The sequence below is a fragment of the Chrysemys picta genome, chromosome 2, assembly GCF_011386835.1.
Source record: "Chrysemys picta bellii isolate R12L10 chromosome 2, ASM1138683v2, whole genome shotgun sequence".
Classification (NCBI taxonomy): Eukaryota; Metazoa; Chordata; order Testudines; family Emydidae; genus Chrysemys; species Chrysemys picta.
In genome coordinates, this window is record NC_088792.1 from 45,041,617 (window position 1) to 45,058,468 (window position 16,852).

A 16,852-nucleotide genomic window follows, 5' to 3' on the forward strand; every position below is an offset into this window, starting at 1 on the left:
CCAAAGCAGTACATGTTATACTACTGCATTTTACAAATTATGCACATTTTTAACCAGCATAGCCCTGACATGTTATGTACACCACCATTTACTTCACGACTGGGCTTGGCCCCAACATTTCTCTGAGAACTCAACTTACTTAAACCACTCCAAATTCAAACAATGTGTATAAAATAGGTAAGGAATACTGGTTATTAGGGGATGTTACTATTAGGCCAGATTCTGCTTTAATTTACACTGGCGTAAATCAGGAGTAACTTATGTGAAGCCAGTGGCATTACGCCAATGTACAACTAGAGTAAGAAAGCTCATAATCAGGGTTTTGTTGTTGTTGTTGTATGCGTTACTCAAGAATGGGCAGTTTACTATAGAGGTTTTAAATATTGAAAGGAAATATCTGCTCATTATTAATTCATTGAAAGTTCTATTTAATTAGTTTACCAGTTAGAGAGCCTACACACTTATATTCATTAAGGGAATGTGCTATCAAATGTGTTACCTAATAAGGTTGTACACTGATCTATAACACCTGTACTTATTGGAGATTGTATGCACTAGAAATCAAATCTATAAAGCACTTCTGCTGACTGCCATGGTTTACATTTAATTAAAAAAGTATTTAACATTCAATAGAGAATCACATTTTAAAAATAAATGAAAAAACAGAAAAGAACTGCTAGATTTAAAATCAATTGATATTTAAGAACAATGAAAGCCTCTGCAGAAAGTTTCTATATGAAGTTTAATACTTGTAACCTTGGACTTGAGACTTCCAAATATTTTTATAACAATTGATGGTAGAGCCAGAAACACCTTTTTCAAGAGAGATAAGCAAGGATAGATCATCTTTCTGAGACCAAGAACCTACATTGCCATTCACTCCAAGTCCTTTTGGTAAATAAATGTGGGACAGAATGAGTTCACGGGACTAATTGTTGCCCCAGGAGGCCTCATGAAACAGTATCAAACTGTAAGCAGCTGCTTGAATCGTTTCACAAAGCCTCAGATCTCTATGGCACCACTAGAAGTGCTCATTACTGTCTGGATAATATATTCCGAACCAAGTATTTATAATACTATTAGCTGCTCCACATTTTATAGTTTAGTCATCAGAGGGCAGATGAAGATAGAATATGTTTTACTTGGTCAACAAAATATTTATTTAGGATCTTTGTGCCCCAGACACTGGCAGATACTTACACTATAAATTGTGTTTTGCAATGATAATCCTAACACCAACAACTGTGCACCAATGAATTCAAGAGTGCAGCCAAAGTGTGCCTTTATTTTGCTAGCTTATTATTATTGTATTGCTTAAAATATAGCAGAAAGAAGAAAGGAAATTTGTCACTGATTAAAAAATTTTTTTTTCCCTTCCTTAAAATATTTCCTATAAGCTTGCCCCTTCAAGGAAACCCTCATCATTTTTTCTCAATATTAATAATCTTCGGAATGCTTCCTTCACCTGAATTGTTGGCCTGTGCTTTAGCATTTATTTTTTTATTTATTTGCCTTCTGTGACAGGGTCAAGACTCACCACCGCTGGCGCCTCCTGCTGGTTGCTCTTGGAATTAGCTCTGTCCACTGCGGAGCGACCTCAGTGCGTGGTGTCTCGTCCGCTGTCCGTTCGCTCTGCTCGGGAACCTATGTTGCTCTCCGCTCGGCAGCGTCCTCTTCAGGACACTGCCCTCTGGCAGTGCCCACTACTCCAAACTCACCCCCTTCTGGGGGGAGGGGGGTTTAAACAGCAGTCTTTAGGAGTCGCACCTGCCTCAGTGGCCAACTGCAACCCACAGTCTAGTCCCTTAGCTCAGGGGCAAGTTGCAGTCTGTATTGGCCACCGTCTTCTGTGGCCAGGTGCAGTACAAAGAGGGAAGGGGGGGACCCAGGCCTGCCTGCTACTCTGGGTCCCGACCCAGCTACCCTCTAGCGGCAGTTTCCTTCATTCTCCTGTCCACTTTCCTTCCCTGGCCACTCCCCCTTCAGCCCTGTACATCTCCTCGGCCCTTCGTAGAAGGGGCTGCAGCCTGGCAGATAACAGGGCTGGAGCTCTCTCTAGCTCCCCCAAGCCTGCCCAACACTGCTCTGTCCGAGGTGCTGGCTCCTTCCACAGGAGGTGGTCCTTCTCCCTTGCCAGCCAGGGAGAGACTGCCTTCTCCTCTTCTAGGCAGCCTTTATATAGGGCCTTGCCCAGCCTTGATTGGCTGCCTCTGCCCTGCCCTGATTGGCTCCCTACATGCCTTTGTTGATTGGCTGCCCGCCTGCACAGCCTCAAAGGCCTGTTCCAGCCCTTTTCTCAGGGGGTGGGGCAACTGCCCCACCACACCATCTCATAATTATGGCTTACTTTGAAACTCCCATTGACTTCAGTCGTGGTATTGGCTCATTTCGGGAGAGGTGTTCTTTCCTTCCTGTCACCGGTTGTGGGTGCTGGAATGGAGGCAGGCGACTTGGCCCTGTTGGTCAACGTAGCTCAGGAGCTTGGGGTGGTATCTTGGCTCACCAGGGCACTTGTGAAGAGGGACAGACCAGAAGACCGAGGTCTAGCTTTGTCCTTGTCTGAGGAGGCTTGCCCCATGAGGAATAATTTTAGACAGTTTTCTCTAACTTTCTGAGTTTTGCTTAGAGAAGGCGCAATGTAGGAACATCATTCAGGAATATGTCCCTTTCTGAGGCAGAAGAGGCACCTGGAATGCTCATCATTATGTGCCACTGAAGCTTCACTTTAGAGGCAGATTTTGAACTTTCTAGCTATATTGCTAGAGTCCCTGTACAGGGACAGTGTGTCTTTAAACATTTTGTTTTTTGTTTGCCAATGGAATTGATTAATGACTGACCACCACTAAAGCTAGCACAATGTGCAGAGGTGTCTGGTGAACACTACAAAGATTTTGCCTTGTTGCCAGATGCAGTAAGAAGGACCTGAAGGCTGATTGGGCCCACTCTGCTCTTGGATGAGGAGTGTGAGACCATGTCAGGTAAGGTACAGAGCCAGACCCAGCAGACACCACTGACCAGAAAAATTCAATCTTGCATGCATGGGGAGCATGTGCACCAAGAGTGCAATCCATGTGGCCAATCACTTTAAGAAGAAGCACCATTAACCTATGATAGAGTGCAACATAGCAGTTCGGACACTCCCTATCAACTCAAAGCTTTTTGTATGCTTCTGCTGTCTATTTCATTGGAAATCCCAGCCCCCTTTCTTCAGACAGGATGTGAAGGCAGCATCTGGAAACAAGAAAAAAACAATCTAAATCTAGTCTAATATTGGAGTTGATTGTAAGTACCTGCCTTCAGGAGGGCACAATGCCAGCACATCTTAAAGAAGTTATCTCTCAGTCCTCACTGAAGAACCCATCTCTTGAGGCTGTGAATCTCAGTTGTCACCATATCTCTAAATCTCCCTGTTAGAGGAAAGTTACTGTGGAGGAGGTAATGAAGAAAACTCAGACAATAAGTGGAGTTCTCAGATTTACTTGATCACTGTCAATTACACTTTAGGCCTGGGTATGACAGAAAGACTGAATTGGTTGTCTCGATCAATGATCTTCTACAGGCAGTGGATGAAGATTAAGTGTCCGTGATGATTCCTTTAAATCTGTCAGCTGTTATTGCTACTTTTGACCATAAGGTTTTCTTGATGCCTGAACATCCTGTCAGGGATAGACAGAGTTGGGCTTTTCTTTTCCTCCAAGAGGGAAATATTGGGTAATTTTTCCTCTGCTTAAGGGCTCTTGAACAGAGGGTTTCACAGCGTTCTATTCTGTCACCGCCAGAATGGTGCAGTTAATCAGCAATTCCAGTGTTGAAATAAGATTGCAACTCAGATTCAAGTTAATTGACTAAGGTGCTGGTGATGTCAGCTGGTGATATGGTTTGGTTTAAAAGGGACAGAATAGATCCCTTTCTTTCCATAACGTTTTAAATACTATTACAGTTTTTATTGGATCTCCAACAAACATTATGCTTTAATTTTGGGAAGGAATAATGTTATTTCTCTGGTTGACCTCTGAGAATTTTGCCCACCTAAAGGACTGCAGAATTGAGTACTTTACTCAATTACTTTACCACAATCATTTTGAGCTTTGCATGACCACAAATTAGAAATGGGCCTGAACCGAATTCCTTTTTATATGGGCATTCCCAAACTTTGGGGACGTGTAGAGTTCGGTCACTACTTGGGCCACTTCTTTTGCAGAAAATTCTGTAAGCAGGAGTGTAAAGCTAATACACAAGTTATACTGGGTTTTCATTAAAAAGTTTTTCATCAAATTTAGTACAACATGCAGACAAGTCGGTCTTACAAAGGAAAGGTGCAAGAGAAGATGGACTATATGTATTTAATTAAATGAGATGATAATTTATAACACAAGATGCTAAGACTAAAGGTAAGTTTCCAAAGTAGAGTGAAAATATATTAGACATATTATGCAAAAAGAAAATGGCTTTATTAATAGTTGACAAGTCTTTTATCACAAATGTACAAGTTGTCCACTATGGCTCTGAGCAAGGAAATCCCACAGACATTAGATACAAGGCAGTGTCAATTATGGCATTGAATTGGCCTATTTGAATTGGCTTTAATATTACAGTATCTGCAATGTCTGAATCAAACTATTTTAAAGGGAAGCGAAAGTAAATGTTTTAAGTTATTGATGTTTAAGGACTATAAAAAGCTATTTGATATGATTAGCCTATATTTTATGAGGAAGGCACTTAAAAAAGGGTTGTGTGCTAACTATTGCTCAGAGCATAATGGATGCTGCATTTGCCTACACAGTTACTTCACAACCAGTATCTAGCTCATTATCGTAAAGTACTTTTGCACTAACTTGAGTATGAAAGACACTACATATAAGAGAAAATTCATTATGTTCTATACATAGAACAAAGTGTTGGGTTGAAATGTATGAGGATCTTAAAATTATGTCAAGTAGGTTTTCAGCTCAAAAACAGGTATCAGACAATGAGATACAATATCACTCAGGCTATTAAATACTGTGCTGGAATGTGTATTGTACTATAAGAATTGCAGTTAGAAGAACTAGAATGCTAAGAGATAAATGGAGAAGGACTGACTCTCTTCAGATTAACTGATAATGCTGGATTCTCAGAGAAAAAGTAAAAAAAAAAGATCACTGAAGAGGAGGGGAGAGAGGATTAGATGGGGAACAAATTGAAGGAATTGACTTTAAATGGAAAATTATGTTGCCCCGATTAGAGGGTTATGTGTACCCCAGATTTTGATCAAGCTAATTGCCACCATATTACAGTAACTCTTCACTTAAAGTCGTCCTGGTTAACATTGTTTCGTTGCTGATCAATTAGGGAACATACTCGTTTAAAGTTGTGCAATGCTCTCTTCTAACGTTGTTTGGCAGCCACTTGCTTTGTCCACTGCTTGCAGGAAGAGCAGCCCGTTGCAGCTAGCTGGTGGGGGCTTGTAACCAGGGTAGGCCGGCAGCCCCCCCATCAGCTCCCTGCTCCCCTAAGTTCCCTGTGCTGCAGCTGCCCAGCAGGTTACCAATTGGCAGCTCAGCTGTCCCTCCCCCCACTGCCATGTGCTGCTTCTGCCCTCTGCCTTGGAGTGTGGGGGGGAGAGGAAGTGGGAGGAAAGAAGGAGTTAGGAGAGGTGATGACCCAGTAGGGGTCACTATGAGTTGTGTGTTTTGTAAAAGTTAGCTATAAGACTAGATAATAGAGTGTACTTTGGAGCAGTCCTCTGAGAGACCTTTTTCCTGACACCTTACTCCTTGGCAGGGAAGCGACCAGCCATCGCGGACCTACCATAATTACTCAATACCATTTCAGATTCTAGCTAATTATTTGGGATGTTCTAAACTTATGCTTATGTCTGTGTGTGCTTCAATCTAATAAACTCTAGTTTTAGATAAGAGCACGATTACTTGTATTCATCTTTCATCAGACAGAATTGCTGTGTTCCTATTGATTTATTCCTGACACTGCCTGGAGTGAAACAGCTAAGTTACCACTGCTTTGGGTTCTGAAAACCCTGGGTAACAACCGATGATAATGTCATGATCAACAGTGTGCACAAAAGCAGGACTCTAAAGAAAAAGTGAATGATGTCGCTACTGTTTGCAGTTTTTTTGTTTGTTTGTTTGTTTTTAGTTTGCCCTTTTTGCGTAACAGGTGTGCAAATCTCTGCCCATGCGAGTTGCCCTGACTTGAGGGAGTAGTCTTATTGGACCATATTCTTAGTTAGTCACACTGTTGCCAATCTGAAGTAATTCACTGAAGCCAAAACAGGTTCTCCAGACTGATACCAAAGTGAGGGCAAAGATCTTCCCCTTATGAAGCGGTGGGTATAATAGGCTGCCACGGCCGCCGAACCCCCGGTTGCAAATTTGGTGGCGAAGTTTTTGCTTTATTATGCCCCATACATGTTCCAGGGCGGCTGAGGAGGCACATGCCGCCTTCTCAGCTGCCCCGGAACCTGCCTGGGGCATATTAAAGCGTCTTGTAACACAGATGCTTTTCCAATTTCCCCTGGGCATGTTGGGTCTGGGGAGGGGAGGTACGGTGTGGCTTCAGCCAGCCTCGGGGTCCTCCGGGTGGGGGGGAGGCTTGGGGCTTCGGCTGGCCTGGGGCTCCTGCGTTTGGTAGGGGGCACTCTCCGGGTGTTGGGGGGCTTGTGGCGCCAGCCATTGGGTCTTGGGGCTCTGGCCACGGGGAGGGTGCAGGTGGAGGGGCAGAGCCGGGGGCTAACCTCCCCAGAGGGGGTCTCCACCCGCTGCCCAGGCAAATAGTTAATGTACAGAAAAACTTTGGCTTTGAGGAGTCAAATAAATGCTAAACATTGCTTTCTATACTTGTTTTCATGGAGGATTCTCACAAGTGTAGAATATGTAATATAGATTCAGAGTGCAGATCAGAGAAAATAAATTTTCACCATTAAATGACTCTGAGCAAGCTTGGAGAAATGAGCTGAGCAGAAGGTACAATAATAAAGTGATATTCCAAGGAAAAGAGATGCAGTGGAACCAAATGAAAATTAGAATATCCTGAGGGGAGGGAGTCATAGATTCTATGAAGTTCTACATTTAAAGAAATGTGCAATAGCATTTGGTCAGTTTCAAAAAAGCAATAGGTGTAGATACTTTCAATACAATGAATTTCTAAGCCCTGAAATCCTTACTTAGTTCTTACTCAAGTAAAACTTTCACTGAAGTCAATGGAAGTTTTGATGCAGTAAGAATTGAGTTAGGACTTAAAGATTTGGGGTAAAATTTTCAAAAAGCACCAAAAGAAACTTAGGCCCAGATCTTCAAAGGCATTTAGTCATCTAGCTCTCATTGGCACTAACTCCTATATTTGCCTTAACTTCCACTGGGAGTCAGGTGCCTGAATACCTTTGAAGTTTTGAGCCTTAGTCCCATTTTCAAATGAGATTTAGGCATATAGGAACCTAAATCCCTTTGACTTTCAGCCACTCTTGAAAATGGGAATTAAGTTAAGTCACTTAGGTGTTTTTGAAAATATTACTTTTGTTCCACAATGAATAGTTGTAGTGATAGCTGATTGTCAACTTTATATATAGAATTATCAAATTCAACAGAGGTCCCAAAATGAGCGTAACTTTCCTGGTGCAATAAATTAACTGTGGTGCCACTAAGATGTCCTTGTCTACTTTGAGATCCCACAATAAATGTATCATGGGACTATCACATTTATTGAGGACTTCCTCTGGATGAATATAGCAGTCCAAGAAATATTTTTCCGCACATCAAGAAATTCTTTTCAAAGCAGATAAATTAGGAATGGGCTTGCCATTTATTTGTTAAAAGAAAAGCTCTCTGATAGAGCTGGCCTAAAGATTCCAGCAGGTTTCTAAGTCTGAAAGATATGCAAGACTTGCTAAAAGCATTGCACTTTTCAGACGTCAGCATTCTAGTGGTAAATGGCAGCGGATGGAAATGTGCAATTAAGGACTCTGTGGGAATACCCTACGTGCAGAAAGATAGGAAAGGGAGACTTGTTTGGAGAAGCTTGGGAGCCTTCTTCACAAAGTCAGCTGAGATTGGCAGTACTTGCTGCTGTTGAAGAAGAAGAAAATATAAGGACAACATAAGAATATAAGAATGGCCGTACTGGGTCAGACCAAAAGTCCATCTAGCCCAGTATCCTGTCTACCGACAGTGGCCAATACCAGGTGCCCCAGAGGGAGTGAACCCAACAGGCAATGATCAAGTGATCTCTCTCCTGCCATCCATCTCCACTCTCTGACAAACAGAGGCCATTCCTCGCCCATCCTGGCTAATATCCATTAATGGACTTAACCTCCATGAATTTATCTAGTTCTCTTTTAAATGCTGTTGTAGTCCTAGCTTTCACAACCTCCTCAGGCAAGGAGTTCCACAAGTTGACTGTGCGCTTCATGAAGAAGAACTTCCTTTTATTTGTTTTAAACCTGCTGCCCATTAATTTCATTTGGTGGCCCCTAGTTCTTGTATTATGGGAACAAGTAAATAACTTTTCCTTATTTACTTTCCCTACATCACTCATGATTTTGTATACCTCTATCATATCCCCCCTTAGTCTCCTCTTTTCCAAGCTGAAAAGTCCTAGCCTCTTTAATCTTTGCTCACATGGGACCCGTTCCAAACCCCTAATCATTTTAGTTGCCCTTCTCTGAACCTTTTCTAATGCCAGTATATCTTTTTTGAGATGAGGAGACCACATCTGTACGCAGTATTCAAGATGTGGGCATACCATGGATTTATATAAGGGCAATAAGATATTCTCCGTCTTATTTTCTATCCCCTTTTTAATGATTCCTAACATCCTGTTTGCTTTTTTGACCGCAGCTGCACACTGTGTGGACATCTTTAGTGAACTATCCATGATGATGCCAAGATCTTTTTCCTGATTCATTGTAGCTAAATTAGCCCCCATCATATTGTATGTATAGTTGGGGTTATTTCTTCCAGTGTGCATTACTTTACATTTATCCACATTAAATTTCATTTGCCATTTTGTTGCCCAATTACTTAGTTTTGTGAGATCTTTTTGAAGTTCTTTACAGTCTGCTTTGGTCTTAACTATCTTGAGCAATTTTGTATCATCTGCAAACTTTGCCACCTCACTTTTTACCCCTTTCTCCAGATCATTTATGAATAAGTTGAATAGGATTGGTCCTAGGACTGAACCTTGGAGGACACTACTTTTTACTCCTCTCCATTCTGAGAATTTACCATTTATTCCTACCCTTTGTTCCCTGTCTTTTAACCAGTTCTCAATCCATGAAAGGATCTTCCCTCTTATCCCATGACAACTTAATTTACATAAGAGCCTTTGGTGAGGGACCTTGTCAAAGGCTTTCTGGAAATCTAAGTACACCGTGTCCACTGGATCCCCCTTGTCCACATGTTTGTTGACCTCCTTCAAAGAACTCTAATAGATTAGTAAGACACGATTCCCCTTTATAGAAACCATGTTGACTTTTGCCCAACAATTTATGTTCTTCTATGTGTCTGACAATTTTATTCTTTACTATTGTTTCAACTTATTTGCCCGGTACTGATGTTAGAGTTACCGGTCTGTAATTGCTGGGATCACCTCTAGAGCCCTTTTTAAATATTGGTGTTATATTAGCTATCTTCCAGTCATGGAGTACAGATGCCGATTTAAAGGACAGGTTACAAAAAGAAAACCCCGTTTCTCTGAGATAACTGTATGATGTTTTAGGATGGGACACATGATGGAGTAAAACATACATGGAATTTTTAAAGTGGGTGTCTGAGCATATGCTGAAGGATGAGCAAATACATACAGTATCAGGGGGTAGCCGTGTTAGTTTGTATCTACAAAAACAACAAGGAGTCTGGTGGCACCTTAAAGACTAACAGATTTATTTGGGCATAAGCTTTCGTGGGTAAAAACCTCACTTCTTCAGATGCATAAAGTGAAAGTTACAGATGCAGGCATTATATACTGACACATGGAGAGCAGGGAGTTACTTCGCAAGTGGAGAACCAGTGTTGACAGGGCCAATTCAATCAGGGTGGATGTAGTCCACTCCCAATAACAGATGAGGAGGTGTCAATTCCAGGAGAGGAAAAGCTGCTTCTGTAATGAGCCAGCCACTCCCAGTCCCTATTCAAGCCCAGATTAATGGTGTTAAATTTGCAAATGAATTTTAGTTCTGCTGTTTCTCTTTGAAGTCTGTTTCTGAAGTTTTTTTGTTCAATGATAGTGACTTTTAAATCTGTAATAGAAAGACCAGGGAGACTGAAGTGTTCACTTACTGGCTTTTGTATGTTACCATTCCTGATGTCCGATTTGTGTCCATTTATTCTTTTGCGGAGGGACTGTCCGGTTCGGCCAATGTACATGGCAGAGGGGCATTGCTGGCACGTGATGGCATATATAACATTAGTAGATGTGCAGGTGAATGAGCCCTTGATGGTGTGGCTGATGTGGTCCTCTGATGGTGTCACCAGAGTAGATATGGGGACAGAGTAGGCAACGAGGTTTGCTACAGGGATTGGTTCCTGGGTTGGTGTTTCTGTGGTGTGGTGTGTAGTTGCTGGTGAGTATTTGCTTCAGGTTGGGGAGTTGTCTGTAAGCGAGGACTGGCCTGCCTCCCAAGGTCTGTGAGAGTGAGGGATCATTTTCCAGGATAGGTTGTAGATCGTGGATAATGCGCTGGAGAGGCTTTAGCTGGGGGCTGTATGTGATGGCCAGTGGTGTTCTGTTATTGTCCTTGTTGAGCCTGTCCTGTAGTAGGTGATTTCTGGGTACCTGTCTTGCTCTATCAATCTGTTTCCTCACTTCCCCAGGTGGGTATTCCTCACTTCCCTGAGGAAGTGAGGAAACAGATTGACATTAATTTGTATTTATTCCACCAGAACATATTTATAGTAATGTCCAAACTAATACAAAAAACTGCCTTTGCAAGTTTCATACAGTGAACTGACCTGCTCATCACCTTAGTCCACTTGGATAGAGCAGAGATATTTGTGATCAATTTCAGAAACAAGTTGTAGAATTGTCTAGGTCAGCATTCTTTAATGGCCATGCAAGTCTATTAAATATCTATTACAAACTCTGAATTTAATAAATGATTTCTAATTGACTAGGTGTCATCAGCAACATTCTTGAAAACTCAGTTACAAAGTATTTTTCATTGATTTTCCTTATATTAGAAAATGAAATGTCAGATACCATTAATTGCATTTTCACAATAAAGAGCAACAGCTAAAGAAACTGCTAAGTGAAAGCACTTCCAGTCTAATGCACAATGGATGGATTCACTGTAAATGAATACAATATATCAACATTTATTACAGTAATATGCATCTGTGGGCTAAATTGATGTGAATGTAATTACTATCTTTACAAATGGAGCAGCTCTGCAGGTTTCTACCAAGAAAATCATTCACATATATTTTACACATTCCCATAGCCTTATACAGCATATTATCTGCCTTTCAGCAATACACTAGGTAATTAACCCTTTGGGTCTAAGAGTTTCTACTTATAATGATTGCATCATCATCATACCCTCCTGTACTTGCTGTACTTGCTGCTAGCTGCAGACTGTCCATGTGTCAAGAATCACCACCTTTATGGTTTTTTATCACGCCTGCATCTCACCAAGATGAACCCTGTGACCCAGAATGAAGTTTATTAGGTTGTGACACACATTTCCAGCGAATCTGATGTTCCTCAGACACATAATATAAAGCTTTTTCTTACTATTTTGTTGAGCTACCTAGGAGAGATCTAAGAAGGAATCAGGCTTTATATTAGCAGATAAAATGTCAGATATGATTTGGCATGCCTTCCTTCACACGATTCTTTTATTGCACCCAAACATGAGCATTGTTCTTTGCAGAACAGAGGAAATGGTATTAGTTTTCTGGAAGTGTAAATTCATTTGACTATACACAATTTAATGTTGCACTGGAAGTTTTAACTCCTTTGTGAGGAAAGAAAATCCGTGACCTTTATAAAGTATGTGCTGTAGCATTCAATTTCCCTGCATCTGATCGATAAGCAAGCAGGAAATTATATCTTTTTCCACGGCAGAGAAGCATAATTACGCAATAAGGCAATGGAGGTAGTTGTGATTATCTTCGGATGCACCTGGAAGCTGCCTTGTTGCTTTTTAAAAAACATCTTTATGGTAAGGGAACTGTGTATTAATTTCTGCTGAGAAAGATGAAGTTGACAGTTTAGAATGCTCATGAACAGCAGTTTCAGTTGTGTTTCAGAGCGAATAATGTAGCCCACCTCAAACAATTAGGCTGCTTATTCTATGCACGCAGTGATGAAGCTGTAAACATGTACTTGACAGTTCTTAACCAGAAAAAAAACAATTATGATCTGGCTGGTTGCCAATGAGCCAGAAACTTGCGTTTTTTACAAATTTACAATAAGAATATATTGTCCCCAATACTTGACTTCCAGGGAAAGCATCTCTGCATAATTAGCACTATTGCATGCACATTCTAATTTATGCATTTTAATTATACCGACGGCCCAGTGAATAATTAATGTTAGGAAAACAATAGGTCTGAAACATAAAGCTAAAAAGTATCACTGAAATGCTTTTTAATGGTCTTTGTGGGTTTCACATAACTAATGAAACAGTTTAACTATTTGAGTGCAAGAATATTTTCCTACAATAGCTTTACAGTCAAGTGCTGAGACTTAATTCGCCTGCTCAGTGATGGGAGATCATGTGGGCTTCTTAATTTTTCCAGCCACCTGAGCCACAGGAACTCAGCTATGTCACACTGGTGATGCCTGGATGCCTAAGTCCATAGGAAGGGCTGGTGGTTGCCATCCATATGGCATGTGAGATGGGAATGCCAAAGTTTCGGAGTGAGATTTCCCACTAACCCCCCCCACCTTCAAACTTACTGCTAGTCACGGAGCAGCACTCCCACGTAGGCACTTGAACCCTATCTTGCTGAGAGATAAAAGCTCCTATAGGAGAATAAAAGGAAACTAAATGGTGACCTCAAAACTATTTAGGTGAGATTGACCCAATGATACCATCCAGGCCAGATGAAGAGCAGACAAACTCAGGAAAGAGACTTCTCCAGGAGTTGATGCATAACACTCAGCATTGTCACACCTAACTTTTAGGCACCCAGAAAATCCCTGGGATTCACAAAGGCTGAGTTTGTTGCACACACAATGCATTGCCAGTGATAAGGAGACAGGAACCTAAGACCAGGGCCGGCTCTGGCTTTTTGGCCGCCCCAAGCAAAAAAAAAACAAAAACAGGGCGGCCAGAACGGCAAAGCAAAAAAAAAAAAAAAACCTGCGGTGCGGCCGCAGTGCGGGTGCAGGGGGACTGGCTGGGGGGGAAGTGGGCGGGAGAGAGAGAGAAGGGGGCGGCCAGGGCTACAGCAGGGGCGCTGCCACGTGGCCCCTCCCGCTGCGCTGCTGCCTGCTGCGAGGGCTCCGCTCCGGTCGGCGGGGAGGGAAGGAAGAGGACTGCCCTGTAGGGCGCTCTGGTTCTCCGCGCTGCCGCCCCCTACAGGGTGGCCGGAGCGGAACAAACAAAAACAAAAAGCGGCCGTGCCGCCCTAGGATTGGGCAGAATGCCGCCTCAAACAATCTGCCGCCCCAAGCACCAGCTTGCTCAGCTGGTGCCTGGAGCCGGCTCTGCCTAAGACTGGTGATTCATAAAAGCCAGCATGCTAGGCAGATTCCCCCCCTGAGATAGTCAATGGGAGATGCGTAGGAGAGGGGCGTGTCTTAAGCTCCACCTCTCTCAGGGAGTTCCATGCCTTAGTCTGGGCTGTATGGAGGTGTCTGCCTCTGATTGGGCTTCCCAGCTGCAAACCCGCTCTTGGTGTTAGGCATCTATGCCATTTTTTTCAAGAGGCTGGGGGTGGGAAGGAGGAGGAAGATGACCACCTTCATAACTTTTTGCCGTGTGGTTGGGCACTTACCTAGGATGTGGGAGACCCCCTACTGAAGTCCGCCCACCCCCTCCCTTCCCCCAGAAGGGAAGAAAGGATTTGAGCAGGTGTTGGCCACCTCTCAGAAGAGCACTCTAAACATTCTAAATTCTGATGTGTGGCTCCCTCAATATCACTGTTCCACCTGCATAAATAATTTTAAAAATAATTAGTGCAGGGGGACTGGATCCTGGGTCTCTCCATCCCAGGTGAGTGGGCTAATCATCAAGCTACAGGGCCATTCTTGTGCTTGTTCTCTCTCTCAGCCAATGATGCTCTATTTATATTTTTCAAAGTGGAACAGCTTCCACAGGAAAGACTGAGGGATCCTGCACATCAGACTATTCCATAGTTCAGTGTTAAAAGCATTCACCTGAGAGTGTGGAGACCCCTATTCAAACCCTTCTTCCTCTCAAGGGAATTGAAGTGGGGATCTCCCACATCTCAGGTGAATACCTTAATGACTGGGCTAAAAATTATGTGGGAGCTCAACCCCTTTTCCTAGTTTTGTGTAAGCCCCCCATAGCAGTCTGATCCGCTAGGCCAGATCAGGCCCCACAGGCAGGTTAGATGGAGGAATACCTATCTTTCCTTGGTTCGCTTCATGCATCACACTCGGGCTCTGGCATCCAGATACCTTGTCTGGGGCTAGAGTGCGCATGTAATATAGGTGCCTAGGGAACTTTCATTGCAAAAATTTAGGCATTGAGTGATTAGAGACAGCTGATCTGGGGTTTTGTGAATCCCACTGGGGTCTAATTCTGTGATTTAGGTGCCTAAAGTGGCAGTTAGGTGCCTTAGTCCCTTTGTGAATCTAGCCCTGCGAAGTCATGTCCATGTTACTATGAAAAAAAATGCATATTCAAGTCTCAAAGCGTGCAATGGCTGACCTTCATGGAGTAAAGCCTTGGAACTCCTGTCATGTAGATTTCAAAATTTGCATTCCAGCTGAGGGTACATAGAAACTAGACAGCAGTTCTGTGCAGTTGTGGAAGCCTCATTATAAAAAGTGATGTGCCACATTCCCATCCAAAAATTGATATAATAATTATGGTAAATGCTTAATTACATGACTCACATGGCAATGTATTATAACATGCACATGAATAGCACCAAATCGTTCATTGTGAATATGACAATGGAGACCAAATTGATATTTTGACAACTTTTTAAAAATAATTGTTTCCTGTTCGAAGTTTGCTTTTAAAGCTCCTAAATAAAATAGTGTAGACAATAAAAATATATATATATATATATTATAAGATACTTTTAAAATGACCAGCACTGAAAGCTGCTGCTACTTTAGCAATCAGGCCATTTATTTAGGTGCCTAAGTATGGCTTTAGGAGATTAACTGTAGGCCACTCTTTCTGAAGGCCTTGGCCCATCTATATATACATAAATATTAAAAACAATGGATCACAATCCCTGCTTTCCTATGCTTCCTCCCAGAGAGAGCCAGTGATGGCTGGTTGATTCTCAGGGTGGATCTCTGCTGTCTGGAGTTCTGGTCATAGATCAGAGCCACCAAGGGGCTGTTAGTTTAAACTAACAGGCTAAGGTCCCTAAAGGATTGAATGCCAGCTGAGTTTACTTGGAGTGCAGTGTACTCCAGCCACCTGGCAAGCTCATCCATGCTGAAGCTGAGTACAGGAAGGAGTGGTGCAGGATTTGCTCAAGATGAGAGTTCCCCTGTCCCAGGAGAATTCTCTGCTGGCCATATCCACCTGCTTTCTGGCCCTTCAGATCTACTCATCTGGTGTAAAGAGGGCAGAACACAAATGAGAATCTGACCCAGTATGCAACTGTATAGTACAAATTTGCTTCCTTTAAGCAACGATATGAAAGAACAGACACACGGATGGGCAAACTAAAGATATTGGAACAATAAGTTTAGCATCCTGTGTGTAGCCACACATTCATTTGTATCATCTTAATTATTCTACTTCACAATAAGGGGATTAAGGACCTACTCATTGTTTGTTGCTCTTTCCTCGTCCTTGTACTATTACACTTCGTTTGGTATAATATTTAAGTCAGGCTGAAAGAATAATTAGTCCAGAGAGTGAATGTTTCCTTAATCTGTCTGGGGAAAAAAATATGTCCAGTAAAGTCTGATGTCACTAACTTTAGATCAAAATGTATTTTCATATCAATGTGGATTTCTGTGAATCATCAATTCGGTCTGTGAGGAACAGATCTAACATTTTAAATGCTCCTTATTGCGTAACATAAAATGTGGCTAATTAAGCGTGAGATCAGGAATCTGCAGTACTACTGGTAACAGAATGCTACCCTTTCCCTCTGCCTTTGTAGGGTTATGCTGAGAAGGAGAAGGCCACAGCAAAGGGTCTGGAGGATGTGAAGGCTAACTTCTACTGTGAATTATGTGACAAGCAGTATCACAAACACCAGGAATTTGACAACCACATCAATTCCTATGACCATGCTCACAAGCAGGTAAACTTGGAAAGTCATGCATGTGATTGGTATTCCATCATAAAGGAAGAATACAGCACAAAGTGATTGGAAATCACCTTGAATGGCATGGTTAGAAATATTGTTCTTAACTTTTCTTATGTCCCAGACCCACTAACATTGATTCTGATCCAGAGTCCATTGAAATCAATGGGAATCTTTAGATTGACTGCAATGGATTTTTGATCAGACCCATGAAAACAAACCTCTCGTGTTAATTTTCTTATTCAATATCTAACATAGACGAAGTTCAATGATGGTAACAGATTTAGACCAGGCTCCTGAAAGGACTCAATGATTCCCCATTTTGCTGGTTAATACTTTTAAAGGGACAGAGTTTAAACTAACTCTAATTAAAGACTAGCTAGCCTGGGAAAGATCAAATGCAACCCAGAGCTTATTTTTAAACTAATATTTTTTCATTAAAA

General features: G+C 42.1%; 1 protein-coding gene across 1 annotated transcript in view; it reads left to right on the forward strand.

Moving 5' to 3' along the window:
* Positions 1 to 16,852, forward strand: part of ZNF804B (zinc finger protein 804B) — a 364,064-nt gene that overhangs the window by 297,309 nt on the left and 49,903 nt on the right. Inside the window, exon 2 of the mRNA XM_065586988.1 lies at positions 16,263 to 16,406. Coding sequence (XP_065443060.1) covers positions 16,263 to 16,406 — 144 coding nt within the window. The remainder of the gene's footprint in view (positions 1 to 16,262; positions 16,407 to 16,852) is intronic.